The 15,036-nt window shown below is 33.0% G+C and overlaps 3 protein-coding genes and 1 long non-coding RNA gene across 4 annotated transcripts; 3 read left to right on the forward strand and 1 right to left on the reverse strand.

The window, feature by feature from the left end:
* Positions 1 to 205: 205 nt before the first annotated feature.
* Positions 206 to 3,947, forward strand: LOC9306062 (pectin acetylesterase 7). Its single transcript, XM_021018624.1, has 13 exons — positions 206 to 334; positions 1,129 to 1,249; positions 1,355 to 1,437; positions 1,701 to 1,830; positions 1,982 to 2,061; positions 2,234 to 2,320; positions 2,413 to 2,537; positions 2,714 to 2,774; positions 2,867 to 2,920; positions 3,015 to 3,092; positions 3,206 to 3,311; positions 3,492 to 3,637; positions 3,710 to 3,947. The coding sequence occupies exons 2-13, from the start codon at positions 1,138 to 1,140 to the stop codon at positions 3,821 to 3,823; spliced, it is 1,176 nt and encodes a 391-aa protein (XP_020874283.1). The 5' UTR covers positions 206 to 334; positions 1,129 to 1,137; the 3' UTR covers positions 3,824 to 3,947.
* A 95-nt stretch (positions 3,948 to 4,042) lies between these two features.
* On the forward strand, positions 4,043 to 5,252 carry LOC9304013. The gene is made up of 5 exons (XM_002867895.2): positions 4,043 to 4,201; positions 4,336 to 4,405; positions 4,589 to 4,698; positions 4,773 to 4,887; positions 4,976 to 5,252. The coding sequence occupies exons 1-5, from the start codon at positions 4,135 to 4,137 to the stop codon at positions 5,058 to 5,060; spliced, it is 447 nt and encodes a 148-aa protein (XP_002867941.1). The 5' UTR covers positions 4,043 to 4,134; the 3' UTR covers positions 5,061 to 5,252.
* Positions 5,253 to 7,624: 2,372 nt separating this feature from the next.
* Positions 7,625 to 8,873, reverse strand: LOC110226888. Its single transcript, XR_002330767.1, has 2 exons — positions 8,119 to 8,873; positions 7,625 to 7,963 (listed from the first exon to the last, which is right to left on the reverse strand). It is a non-coding gene; the product is annotated as an uncharacterized LOC110226888 (long non-coding RNA).
* Positions 8,874 to 12,004: 3,131 nt separating this feature from the next.
* LOC9304014 lies at positions 12,005 to 13,749 on the forward strand. The gene is made up of 5 exons (XM_021019677.1): positions 12,005 to 12,544; positions 12,727 to 12,804; positions 13,028 to 13,109; positions 13,202 to 13,344; positions 13,449 to 13,749. Exons 1-5 carry the CDS (start codon positions 12,245 to 12,247, stop codon positions 13,656 to 13,658), a joined length of 813 nt encoding a protein of 270 aa, XP_020875336.1. The 5' UTR covers positions 12,005 to 12,244; the 3' UTR covers positions 13,659 to 13,749.
* Positions 13,750 to 15,036: the final 1,287 nt, after the last annotated feature.

Raw genomic sequence — 15,036 nt, forward strand, 5'->3', positions numbered from 1 at the left:
AAAGATTAAATAAAAAGCAAATTAAAAAGAATAAAAAGTTTGATTTTTTTTGCTAAAGAAAAAAGTTTGATTTTTTTTGCTAAAGAAAAAAGTTTGATTTTTATTTGCAACTTGTGGATGGATCTACTTTAACAAAAAAAAAAAAAAACTTGTGGATGGATCTATATAATGAAGAAGACAACCATGGCTGGCTTCCATAAACTTTTAAAGCTCTCTCTCTCTCTCTCTCTCTCTCTTTCAGATTCCTCTCTATCCATCTCATTAACACACCAAAAACAAAACTTTTTTCTTCTCTCTAACCAAACAAGAATTTAGAGGACTCCATTTTCACAAGGTATGCATCATTTTTGTGAATTTCTTTTTTATTTGAACGTATTGTAACCTTTTTATAGTTATGCAAGTTCGATATTTACACTCAGATTGTTATCATTTCATTATAATACAAAATATAATTGAATATTTGGTTTTAGTCTTGTTAGTTATAACTATATAGGGTTGCCATTAATGAATTTCTTATCATTAATGTGAATGACATCGAAGCTGTTACTTCGGGAATTGATAATTTGATATGATTCAACACATTTCTCTGCGATCCAACAAGTTGAATATGAATAAGGGGATGATATGATTTTCTTACATAGTAAAAGTTGAGATGATGTGAAAGGGTATTTTTTGGTATCTCAAAATACAAACATCCCATAATAGCGATTAGCAATGTTAACTGTAAATCTGTAATGGATTATGATAGATTTGTAATGATAGTAATTGTTTAGTGGAGCAAGGTAATAATTACAGACAACTTGAAAAGTTGGTCTGAGAAAAGCTATAAGATATTTATACACGCACATGGACGATGGATGTCTTTTTCTGGCCATCTATCTACATTTTAATAGTCTAAATTTCCAATTTCTAATAACGTGGATTCGTGGAATCTTAAAACAATGGATTACTATAATAGTATAATTATCAAAATTATTATCCACTCGAAAATGTAGGTCAGTTCAAAATGAATAAATTTGTCAGTCCGCATGTTACCATATTAAAGCAGTAATTCGCATTATAAATGTATAATTATATTATTATTGAAAAAACTAAATCGTTAGCTTGTTTATTTTTATTTTTTCTCAGAATTATAGAATGGGGAGGCTTAAGCAATGTTGGTCAAGTTTGCTAGTGTTGGCAGTGGTGGTGATCGGAACCGGAGCCGTTCCCATCACTTATCTACAAAGCGCCGTTGCCAAAGGAGCCGGTAATATGCAACAACGGTTTACATATACTTATATTCATATTTACACAATTGCATTATATCGGATAATTCAATAAGTTATTGAGAATATATATATTTATTATGTAGTGTGTTTGGATGGGAGTGCACCAGCTTATCATTTCGACAAAGGGTTTGGTTCGGGTGTTAACAATTGGATCGTCCACATGGAGGTAAAGAAACTTGTTTTTTTTTTTTTTTTTTTTTTTGCAAATTTCTGGACCACTTGATATCTTTGTCGTTGAAATGACTGAATATAAATCGTAGTTCTTTATAGTTGTGTGATTAGTAAAAAGTTAAAGAAATTTGCGGCGTTTAACGTGCGCATCTAATGTTTTTTAAAAATAATATTTGACTGAAAAGAAATGTAATATATAAATAAGGTAGAATTAGTTGAATTAAATTTGAATGAAGTGTAATGGTGTTTATATGTTAGGGAGGGGGATGGTGTACCGACGTCGCTTCATGTAATGAACGTAAGGGTACAATGAAGGGTTCGTCCAAATTCATGAACAAAGACTTTGGATTTTCCGGTATCTTGGGTGGCAAGCAAAGCACTAACCCAGGTCTAAACTAATTTTGTTTTCTATTTTTTTTTTAATTTTTAACTTCTTTTTTTAGTTTCTAATGATCCAGAGATTTGTGGGAGAGTTATAATAGAGTAATGGTAATGAATCTGTCTTGATTTTTAATAAAAATGATTTTTCTTTTGTTCAGATTTTTACAATTGGAACAGAATCAAAGTACGATATTGCGATGGCTCATCCTTTACCGGCAATGTAGAAGCCGTTAATCCGGTAATTTAGTGACTAAATTGTGATATTTCTGAAGATAAATTTTATTTTTAGTCCAAAAAAAAAAAATAAATAAAATAAAATTAATCCCAAAATTCACATTTTCTTTGAAGTACTTTAAAATTATCATATTCAATATTGTCGGATTTATTATCGGAACTTTGAATATTTTCAGGCGAATAAGCTGTTCTTCCGCGGTGCCCGAGTTTGGCGTGCGGTGATTGATGATCTTATGGCTAAAGGAATGAAAAACGCTCAAAACGTATATTACATGTTCATATTTCAACATCTCTCATTCTTTGTATCAAATAAAAATTCTTAACTTCTTACTAATTTAGAGATAAAACTTTTCAGGCGATACTCTCTGGTTGTTCAGCCGGAGCATTGGCCGCGATTCTACATTGTGACACTTTCCGTGCCATACTTCCCCGAACAGCTAGCGTCAAATGTGTTTCTGATGCCGGTTACTTTATCCACGGGTACGTGTACATTCTCTTAGGCGTTGGCCAAAAAAGCATATGGGACCAAACCGAAAGTTTAAACTAAATCTAACCAAAACTGAAACTAAACTGATAACAACCAAAACAAACCGGTTTTATTTGATGTCAACTATTAATCATCTGATTATTATCACTGAATTGGATTTATGATACAGTAAAGATATCACAGGAGGATCATACATCGAATCGTATTACAGCAAAGTCGTCGCGCTTCACGTATAACTCTTTATTTAATATCTCTCAATTGTTAATTCTTTTAAGTCATGATGATAATTTTAAAGCCAGTCTTGCTTGAAATCTTTTTGTAGGGATCTGCAAAGAGTCTTCCTGTTTCTTGCACCTCAAAAATGAAACCAGAACTCGTACGTACTTAACTACACATCCCAACATGTTGATCTTGACACTTTTTTCCATCTATGGACTGATACTAACGACTTCCCTGATCGTTTTTCGCAGTGTTTCTTCCCGCAATATGTGGTTCCTTCCATGCGAACACCGCTCTTTGTCATCAACGCCGCCTTCGATTCCTGGCAGGTCTGATACATACATACATGATATACATTTTTTGATATATACAAAAACATTCATTTCGTTATAAAAATACACAAATCGGATACATTTATCGAATTTGATGAATTTTTTTTCAGATCAAGAACGTTTTGGCTCCCACTGCTGTTGATAAGGGAAAACAATGGAAGAATTGTAAGCTTGATCTCAAGAAATGTAGTGCCGCTCAGCTCAAAACCGTCCAAGGTAATTAACCGGATTTTGGTATATTTAGATTGTCCCGGTTTATACTGGGTGGTTTTAGTTCTGAAATTTGGTTTGCTTTTTGGATATGATCAGTTCGGTTTATCAAGATTTAAATTGAAAACAAGTGATTTGGTTTAGTGATAAATTAGAATAAACCGGGGTTGGTTTTAAACATTTCAGGGTTTAGAGATCAGATGATGCGTGCATTATCACCGGTTCACAGTACACCGTCGAGAGGATTGTTCTTAGACTCGTGTCACGCTCATTGCCAAGGAGGAAGCGCCGCCTCTTGGTCCGGTGACAAAGGTCCCCAAGTCGCTAATACGGTAATTCAATCTTCCAATACTTTTAAATCTTTTCAATTCGATTTTAGTTCTGATTTTGATTTGTTTATGCAGAGAATTGCGAAAGCAGTCGGAAACTGGTTTTATGGCCGGAGTGCATTTCAGAAGATAGACTGTCCGTCGCCGACTTGTAATCCTACGTGTCCTGCAATTTCAACTGAAGACTAGAATCATCTTAATGTTCAATTTTTAATTTCAATTAAAAGATCTCTCGAACATTGTGGATTCGTTTTCCAAATCGGATCAATAATCACTGCAATTTGAATAAAGAGTATCTTTTTACTTTGATTTATTAAGATTAAGTTTTTGTATTAATCGAGTTTATCTGAAAAGTTTTCAAATTTATACGAATCCCTAGAGAGAGAGTGAGAGAGAGACTGTGTACTATAGAAACTCTTGGTGCTCTGATTCTCTCAATTGTTTAGTAAAGTGCAGAGCCCTAAAAATCATTGCTTTATTAAAATTTTCGAAACGCATCGATGGATTCGGCGTTTGTGGACAGAGCTTGGGACAAATGGGTTACTTCGGGTAACGTTGGCTCTTCAGGTAAGTTCTCTCTCGATTAGGCTTCTTGTTTTCTTCTTCTTCTTGTTTTGCAGTTTGGGTAAGATTTTGAAAAGTAGAAGAAGAACCCAGAAAGAATCTTCCTTTTGGTGATTTTAGTTTTGAATTTTGTGCAGGCAATCCATTGAAGGCTGCTATTTTGATTAACTATGATCCTACAGGACCTTCTCGTCTCTTATCAACAATGTAAGCTAATTCATCACGTTCAAAATCTACTCTCTCTGTTTCTGCTTAAAGGTTGTTCTTTAGATTGTTATCTGCAGTGAAAGATCGAAACTTTGATGTATTCTTGTATATATGATTTAGATTTCGATTTAGTCTTTTTTTCTGGCTTTAATCAGAATTCACATAATCTTGAGTTCTTTGCAGAGCTGAACATGAAGGGATTGATCTCTATCCAGTTGATCTAAAGCCATTCATCGATTTCATGAGACGTGGCAATCTTCCTACTGAGACCTTTGTTCTTGGATCCAATCAATGTAAAAGTTTGTTTGCTTTTGATCTTTTGCTTGGAGAGTATTTGAGGTTTAATAATAGGACTTGGAATCTGCAGACATAATAACATCAATTCATGAGAATTGGTTCGCTGCTCGGTGTTTAAACAGTTCCCAGCCTGCTGGTGAAGGAGCTATTGTTATGCAGACTGCGGTTTACGTCTTGGTTGCTCTGTGAGTGCACTGCACTCTCTGCTCAATTGCATATCTTCATTATACATTTTCAGTCCAAAATTAAGATGGTTATGATTTCTTCTTGCAGATATGATGGATCAATTGGATCAGCTTCTCAAGCTGTGGCTGCAGCTGATCAGTTTGTGTCGCAGCTGAGTCGAAAGAACTTCTAGCTTCATCATTTGCGAAATCACGAGTATCTACGTTATTCTCTGGTATCAATGTAACCAGCTTTGATTATGTTTTGTGAAGAATCTTTGAGTTTCGATAACTGTTTTTTCATCTCATCTCATCTTTTAGAAATTAGAACTAGAAAAGTCAGAAATCAATTGGAACAAGCCTGTGAACAACTCTTCCCAAGCATATACACTCGTTTTGATTCAGTTCCAGTCCTGAAAGCTTGTTGGATTTAGATATCAGAAAGCTTCAAACTTCATGTCAGAGTCATCAGTGTTGTTTCAGGTAGTGGGGATCATGTTTGCAAATGTCGTCGCCTAGACGACATAGTGGACACACCCTGCAATTAACATTCTGAGAGTCCCTTTCAGAACCATTATGTTGTGTGAGAACAGATTATCATCAATATGATTAGACAAGAGATTGATGATCAAGAACCTAAATCAGACCATAAGTAAACCATCTTAGAGAAGCATACAGAAGATTAAAAAGCCAAAAAAATGCAGTCAATATGATCAGCTGAAGTAGCGAGATCTCTCTCTATCTTATTTCTTCTGGCTGATATGGTCAAGGACGAAATGTGAATCAGAGAATGAAGAAATTATTGTTTGAACTTTTTAATAGAAATTTCTTTTTGTTTGAACTTCAATTAATATCCAGACTAATCATATATACCTTGTAAGAAAGTTTAAACTTTAAACCTATGTTTTCTTTTTAGAAATATTTAAGTTAAATAATATATTTTTTTTGCCAAAAATAAGAAAGAGAAAAATCCAAAAAAGAAGAAACAAGATTAGATGCCCTGACTTGTAACCATAAGTTTCTTCTGTACAGAACATGGAGGTTCGGTTTGTGCTTGAAAGTGAAATTTCAGAGACTCTGACAAGAACAAAGTTTGAATCACATGATGCTTTCTTGTTTTTTTGTTTCTAAAATTTCCAACATTTTGCTCATCATCTATACTTTACCTCTTAATAAGAGTTCTAAAGTACGTTAGGCGGTAGTCGGGCGGTGGATCACCGTATAGCGCCTAACTGTATATGCGGAGTATATACGGTAAATATATTTTTATAAAATATATATATATAATATAAATATATTGTAAATATATATAATATCATAAAAAAAATAGTTGTAAAAAAAAATAAAAAGAGTCTCACGCTAAACTCCAACTCTCAAAAAAATGAAAACACAATGACAACCGCATTTAGATAAGCAGCACCGTATAAATGGCCGTATTGAGCCGTATAGCACCGTATAAGTGGTCGTATTGAATCCAACCGTATTTGTTAAACGCATAGCTTAAAAACAGTACAGTAGTCTGCCGTATAGCGTATAACTACCGTATATACGGCCGCCTAGAGCGTATTTTAGAAAACTGCCTCTTAACGGAGCATAATAATTCCAAACTTAATAATTTTGCATCGGCCACTACTCACTACACTAGGGTGTGTTTTGAATTGGTTTGGATTTGTTTTAAGAAATAGAAAAGGAATGATATTTTGTTGTTATTGTTTCTATTGATTTTTAGTTGATTCAATCTATTCATTTCAAACATCTGTGACAAAAATTAGCATGCTTAACATATCTCAAATAATTAGATGAAAAAAGTTTATAGTGGTATGTCAGAAAAATAACGGAATAACGAGAGGACTGAACAATTATTAGCGGAACGAAATGAACTGAAGAAAGTTTTTGTAGAATAATTATTAATCGCTAGAAAACATTTTTTTTCTTTTTTGGATAACCTCGAAAAGCTAATTTTAGTAGATTAATCACGTTTTGATTTTTCTATTTATACTTTTAACACGCTAGTAATATATAGCAAGATTATTATTTGCAAAACGTGAAAAACGTGAAAATTTGATGAATATTTCAATGATAAAAAATAACGGAACTACGTTTTCACATCGTGAACACGTGAACAAAAACACGTGAACAAATGATATAACATTCATCCCTATGAGAGGAAAATATTTTGCAATAACAACTATCGTAAGATGTTTTTTTTTCATCTATAAATTTTTGTTAAAACTTGAGATGAAACTTTACATGAAACCAAACGTCCAAAGGAAGGAAGTTAAACCGACGAAAAACAAAAAATCTCCGGAGACATAAGCCGGAGAAAAAAGTAAATTCTCCATAAACTACATTGGAATTAAAAAACAATAAAATTGCAAAGCAGAAAATTTAAAGCCGAAATCAAAAGAGATCAAACCAACAACTATCATAAGATCTTGCACAATTGATCTACTTATGTTAGTATTATAATAGTGTTTAAAAATACATTAAAAAAAGACTGGAGAGGAGCAGCTGAAAATAAGGGACCTGCCATTGACGAAACTGAAAACTTTTTGACGAAAACGCTCAAATCCAACTATCATTAGACTTGGGCACATAATCTTTAACTTTTTCTGATACTATACTTACAAATACATACATATTTATATAATAGAGATTCCAACTAAAAGGTCTGTAAAAGAAACAAAAGGTAGTACAAGACAATAACAAAGCTAAAACATTAATCTGCAATATGAAATGTATAGTCTGAATTCCGAAACAACCAACCAATTTAGGTATTAAATATATAATCACCAAACAACCAACTAACTTTATAAGTTACATTTAAACTTTGTTGTTTTGTTACGTTTGTTTTCCACTACCATGAGTACCATCATTACTTGCATTTATTCTGCACTAACGGTACTAATCGAATTGGTTCTGTTTCTTTACTTCCACACCATTTTTTATCTTTAACAATTCTGAACATTACATATCCAAAAATGGAAAAATAGATTTTTAGAAATTGAACATTCAACAAAAAAAAATATCTTCACTTCACATGCCTCCAATAATTCCTCACTTCATCTCTTTGCATAACTAACATGATCATTGTCATCTACAACAGTCGCACACAGTGAATTGTTAATTCGTAATTTCACAATTATCAAAATCATACATAAGTGTAAAGAGCAAAATCGGTATAAACCGGGAAATAGATTGCTTCACAAAACCCAACAAAACAAAATTAGGTCACTGAGATTTGACTGTTACCTTTTGTACGACGAATTAAAATCGTCAAACTTTGAATCTCATCGTCGAAACTATCCACAATAAAACCAATCATCATCTCTTCTCTTTAAATCAAATCTTCATAAGATTGTACGAATCTAGAACTAATCACATCAACAATCTCTAACATATCAACCCCTAGATCTTAAATTCAAAAGTCCTCAAACATCAAACAACTTCTAACTTTTCAAAACATATGTAATATCAATGGTCTATAAAATCAAAACTAAATCAAAGATTCAACATTTGGGCAAAAAAAAACAGAGATTGAGAAGATTCAATATACAAAAACAGGGTAAAATCAATATCAAATATCTCAAACCAAACAATTTAAGATTCAAAGATATAAAACCTTTTTCTAGGTTAGATCAAAAATAAAAAATCATAAGAAAACGAAGATAAAGAAGGAGAAGAGTAGATTTCTTCTAGATCTAATTGGATTCACGAGTTTTCTTACACCTCGGGGATCCGATTCAGTTGATGCAAGGCGGGATCCAATCCCTGCTCACAAACCAATAAAGGTTTTAAAGTCACGAGGCTGTGTCAGCCGAATTGGTTCCCGACCTGCACCAAGCGAATCCGAGCCCGACGGTGAGACTCTTATATCATAATCTCTCTCTCTCTCTTTAGAAGAAGAGAGAAGAGAGAAGGAGATTTAGGTTTTGTAATGGGGAAATGAGGCAGAGAATGGTTTATGATGTAATAAGGAGGAACCCTATCAAGCAGAGACAACCTTAGCCTCAGCTGTAGGGTATTTAATACAGGTTAAGACCACTCATTTTCCGACACGTATTCTCTTAGAAGAGATCTTCGCTTTCACACTGTTGGATGATAGAAGATGAATTCTCCGACCTTAAGATTAGATTTTTTTTTTCTCTCTTTTGGTGAAATTACGGAAAAAGCCATTTACTTACGCTCGTAAACCACGTGAGCGTGATCTGTACTTTTGTCACGTGGACTTCTTCTGCGTCTCCCACTTTTTTGACGTTCTAATCTAAAAGTTATCCTGGTTGTTAATAATTTAATTATTTAGATTTTCTTCTAAAAATGGGTTATTGTGAAAATTTGTGGGTTAGAAGGTGAATCTATCAACTTAAAAAAAAAGAAAAGAAGGTGAATCTATCAACCATGTCCCTTTTCACTTGTATCTTGGCAAGACAGAATTGAATTTTATCAGGTTCTCCCTTTACCGGAAGATAGTTTTGATCCACGGTCTATATTTTAAAATATGCATCATGTCTTGTTAATGTGCAAGAATAATATGGTATCGCTTGTGCTGCAAAGATGCTCTCCCTGGATGTTTGGTCGTTGTGGAAGAACAAAAATAACCTCTTCTTTAAAAGTTTGGCTTTCACTATTAATTAATGACATTCTGCTGAAGATCAAGGAAGATTCCAAAGTATATAGTTTCATGCTCAAGAATTGGAGTATGTTGAAATTTTGACTGATCATGTCAGGTTTATGACAAGCACAACAAATAGCGTCTTCCGGCGAAGCCTTGGTTAAAATGCAATGTGACTTCGGACTGGAAATAGAGATAAAAGCACTTGTGGTATAATTTGGGTACTGCGTAATTCTGAGGTTGATGTCTTAATTCACAGTAGATCAGCTTTGCTGTCGATTAGATCGAAAAGGGAAGAGGAGTTTCAAAGTTGTTTATGGGCCATTTTGTGTAACGAGATACACTTAGGTAGAATTGATGATTCCGTTGCATCACATAATAAATTTCCTAGTTAGAACGAATGTTATTCCTATGATAAAAGTTACCAGTTTCATTGTATTCCGTTGCATCACATAATAAATTTCCTAGTTAGAACGAATGTTATTCCTATGATAAAAGTTACCAGTTTCATTGTATTCCGTATAACATATGTTAGCTTATGACGTTGCATGATATATAACTAAATCATATTCATTCTGTTTCACAAAGAGTGTCATTCTACTATTTTTCACATAAATTAAGAAAAATAAACAAATTTTATTTCTACTCCTTATTAATACACTAAATAATGCTTTCTCTCTAATTAATAAGCTAAAATAGTATGGACAAAAAAGAGAATTAAACCTGCATTGAAAACACAAAACGACACTCTTTGTGAAACGAGATTAAAACTTTAAAACGATACTCTTTGTGAAACGGAGAGAGTATAAGTTTATGATGCATGAGTGTATCTTTTTTTATATCTAATTCCGTAAAGTTTCGTTCTCATTTATGGTAAAAAAAATTGTGATATATATATATATATATATAGATTATAAATAGTAGTATATCATTTTCACGTTTTTGTTGTTTTTTTAATCAGAATATTCATCTATTTTTCGTATTTTTACGTTTTTAAAAAAATTTCGTGTATATAATTACAAACGTGCAAAAAATATAAAACACTTCATTAATCATTTAAATATACCTTTTAAGCATTTTTTGATTATTCCACGAGATTTTATTGAATTCAGTTTTTTTTCCGTTATTCAATGACTCGACTACTTTTCTATTACACTATTTAGCTGACATGTAAATCAATTTAATCCATAATATAGCAAACAATGTTTTTATTACAATTGATATACTAACATATGATAGTTTTCCATCTAGAAGACTAGAACCAACATCTAATTATGAGAAACATGTAAATCATTAATCTTTTTTTTTGGGAGGATTTCTTTTGAAATCTAAACATGTCATATATTTGCAAACTTATTTATAGCATAAATTACGTGAAATGACCAACTTTTGATAATTAGATTCTTACAATTAAGTATGGTAGTATCTGTATTTGTTCTTAATGTAGTACTATAGATAGAAAGTTGTAACTTGTAAAAGAGCGCCTTAACATTGACGAAAAGAAATCTTGACCAAATAAAAAAAAACACACACATTAAAGAAATAAATAGTAGATAAGAAAATGGCGAAAAAGAATAATAAAATTAACTACTTTATACCTGAAATGCTCCATTATTGAATAAAGTATTACAGTCCCATATTTTGATCAAAATGAATAACCTCTACTGCTCTTTATATATCGGAATATTCGGAAAAGTTTGGAACAAGGGATATTCAGAAGATTTTTATTATATTCGTGAACAATAATGGTCACCAAATTTTGGACTATGAAATTCTTCTTGATTAAAAATATAAAAGTAAGAATATGATTCTATTTCTGTGATAATAGACAAATGTGCTCAGTCTATTTCGTTTGTATAGCTTTTAGACCAATGTAATGAATGTGAATGTATTATGGTATTTTGCAGTCACATACGGCGCCGACAGTTTTCTTTCTCCATCTTGAAATTGACAATTCTCATTACATGATTTTCTGCTACACTTTTGACTATGCAGCATTATTACAAATTCCAAATTCTTTTCCATAATGTCAAAATAACATTGAATAATATATTTTGCATCTGAGAATTTTATATAACGAAGTTCCGTGAGCAGATGTTACAAAAAAAGAAAGTTCCGTGACCGTGAATATCGCAAACATTAAGGCAAGAACATATGCAAAAAAATAAATAAACATCCAACATAAGTAATGGGATGTTGAAGGCAGAAGGCAAGAACATTAGTACAAAGAAAAAAGGTAAGATTGAGTGGTTCCATATGCATTCATGTGACGCAAAATATTGAATCGAACCATACACAAGCAAAAAAAGTAATGATTTCTGATAGACTAACGTTGTAAGTAATAGAACTAGATTTGTGATTGTCACATATCAAACTGATCTACATAGATTTGCAAGAGCTAAAAGCCTAAAACTATACGCATCAGCTTTTTTGTGAAACAATTTAAATACCAAAATTTCTCTCAATCTCGAGATAATTTCGATCGATGGACGATGGTTATGTTCAAGTGGCTCTTTTTTTTGTCTGTGATTGCGTTTGTCCAAAACCACGTCTGCGTTTAGATTGTTTAAAAGAGATATTTGTTGAAAAAACCCGCGTGATTAAAATGTCCATTATTACCGTCCAAGTGGATCTCTAAGAGACCGTACAACTCCACCACGGCGGCGCAATCACAATCTCCTGACACGTGTCTCCTTCTCACTCTCTTTTTTTTTTACCTCCCCCGAGTTCCACACCTGGTTGACTCCACCACGACTCAAAGCAGCCATGACGATGCCGTGCCGGACCATTAACGCAAATGCTATCGCCGCACCATCGTCTTCGGGATTGATCTTCAACGGGTTTCGAGATTTTGTACCAATCGATAAGAGGCTTGTTATATCAAGCTCTCGCGGCTTGAAATTACCATTGAGGACAACGAAGACGGTTACGAGCTCTGCTTGGCGTTGGAGTTATAGGTCTCCGGGAAGATTGCTCTCTTCGCGCTCTGCGTCTGCGTCTACGTCTGTGGCTGTAACATCGAATTCTGCTAATAGATTTGAAGTTTTAGAAGAGGGGATTGAGAAGGTAATTGGGTTGATTTCAGATTTCTGATAATCGATACAAAATCTTGGTAAAGCTGAGTTCTTTTTTTAGGGATTTGGATGGTTCTGTTCATAGCTTAAAGCTGAGATTTTTAGGGTTTTTTATTTAAGGTTTAAGAAACGAATCAGAGAAACGTACTAAAACAATTTCGTGAAACTTTTCAGGTCATTTATAGTTGTCGATTTATGACGTTTCTTGGAACATTAGGATCTTTGCTCGGATCGGTTCTCTGTTTCATCAAGGTAAAGCCACTCCAGATTATCTCCTTACTCTGTCTGGTTTAAACTACAATTAGATGAAACAGTGTTGAATATGCATAAGCTAGTTTTTGTTTTGTAATAGCAGCAGATAATGTCACTAATGTTTTGATTCTTCTGAGTGTAGAATAAACTTTCTATTTGCAACTCGTAGAAGAAACCCATTTATACTATTTTTGCTGTTTCTTTAACAATTTCATCGGTGCAGGGATGTATGTATGTTGTAGACTCGTTTTTGCAGTATTCGGTGAATCGTGGGAAGGTGATATTCCTTTTGGTTGAGGCCATAGGTGAGAGAGTTTATCTATGTTTCAGATTAAGAACATTGTTTGCCCACAATTTTATTGATGTGATGCTGATGATGTACATGAATATTTTGTAGATATATATCTCCTAGGAACTGTGATGTTGGTATTTGGACTGGGACTTTACGAGTTGTTCATTAGCAATCTCGACACTTCAGAGTCGCGCTCACACGATATTGTTTCCAATAGGTCGAGCCTCTTTGGCATGTTCACTTTAAAGGTTTCTCCTTTTTTTAACCCTTCTCCACCTATATAATTCATCAAGATCTCATTTTTGGTTCATACTAAGACTAAGACTTCTCCAACGGTTTGTTTGTGCTTCAGGAGCGACCTCAATGGTTAGAGGTGAAATCGGTAAGCCAGCTGAAAACGAAGTTGGGACATGTAATAGTGATGCTACTATTGATTGGTTTGTTTGACAAGAGCAAGAAAATAGTCATAACTTCTGTCACGGATTTGCTATGTATCTCTGTTTCTATCTTTTTTTCTTCTGCTTGTCTCTTCTTGCTCTCTAGGCTCAATGGGTCACATTGAGCTAATGGTTTTGTCCCAAAACAAAATAAACTTTGTATGTTGTGTATGTGTATAATGTTTTAGCAAAGTTTCACTTTCTCTTTTGTTCATATATTGTTTTTCTCTGACTTTGAGTTTTTTTTTATTATAAAAGTTCTTAGTTAACTAGGAGTGGAAACGGATAAGACATTTTAGAAGAATCAAAATGTATGCACTTCGTCCTTGATCCCTACTTGAATGATTGGGGTATTAGATTTATGGGCAGCTTACTCAAATCATTATGCAAAGACTTTGGATGTTGCAAAAAAAAAAAAAAAATCCCGGCTACTTTCTTCTTATGGCCTATGGGTTTGATTGGTAAAATTTTCATCACTGAAACTAGCGATACCAAAAACGTTATTTTTAGCTTGTTGTACGGCTACTTTCTTCTTTTTAATGGGTATTCTAATTAAAGCATAAGAAATCAAATGTTCAACACAAATCTATATATGACACTGTTTTTGGAAGTCCAAATAAGTATCAACTAAAAGTCTAAAACCCCGATGGTAGTCGTAGAAGAAATCAAACACCAATCTCCACCGTTACTTCTTTTTTTCTCTTTTTAACTATTCATATAACTTTTTTTATGTGTTACAAAGAGAACTTTTCTGTGTTCAAAATTTGAAATTTGTCTACCGACAATCATATTTTTAAATAACATTAATAAATTAAAATATGTATTCAAAATTTGTGTCTTTTATGATTTATTCATATTTCATACAGGCGACAACACATTAAATTTGTAAGCATCTTTAATAAACACTCATAAGAATTGAAGTGGGTATTATATGATAAGAATGCATTTTCTGATTAGATATGAAATAATGAATATCTGAATTCAAAGTTTTCGACAACCATCGCACCCACCATGGGGTATATCTTTCCCCAAACTACATATATATATATATATATATATATATATATATAAGAACTCTGAACCGATCAAGATGAGTACTCGTAACCATTCCCAAACAAACTCAAAATAGTTTAATCTATACGCAATAAATATACACACTTCTAAAAAATAACAAACATTTAGCACGTTCAAAAATAGGAGATCATAAATTTTTATTAAATTCCATCTACCACATCATCAACTTGCATTGGACAATCGATGATATCAATGCACCTATAATTTACATAAAAAAAGGAGAAGATAAAACTCTAAATCTGGAGGAGAATCAGAAACTTAATGAATGATATAATTATGGAGGACAGGTATTGTTAACTGTACTGTCTTCTACATTCAATTCTTTTGTTTTTTTTTTTTTTCTTTTCTTCTCAAAGGGTCCAGTTTGATACCCTGATCACTCACTCCTTGGGTCCTTTCATGATCTCTCTGTACTTTGTTTGATTCTAT

The sequence above is a fragment of the Arabidopsis lyrata genome (genome assembly GCF_000004255.2).
Source record: "Arabidopsis lyrata subsp. lyrata unplaced genomic scaffold ARALYscaffold_7, whole genome shotgun sequence".
Lineage (NCBI taxonomy): Eukaryota > Viridiplantae > Streptophyta > Magnoliopsida > Brassicales > Brassicaceae > Arabidopsis > Arabidopsis lyrata.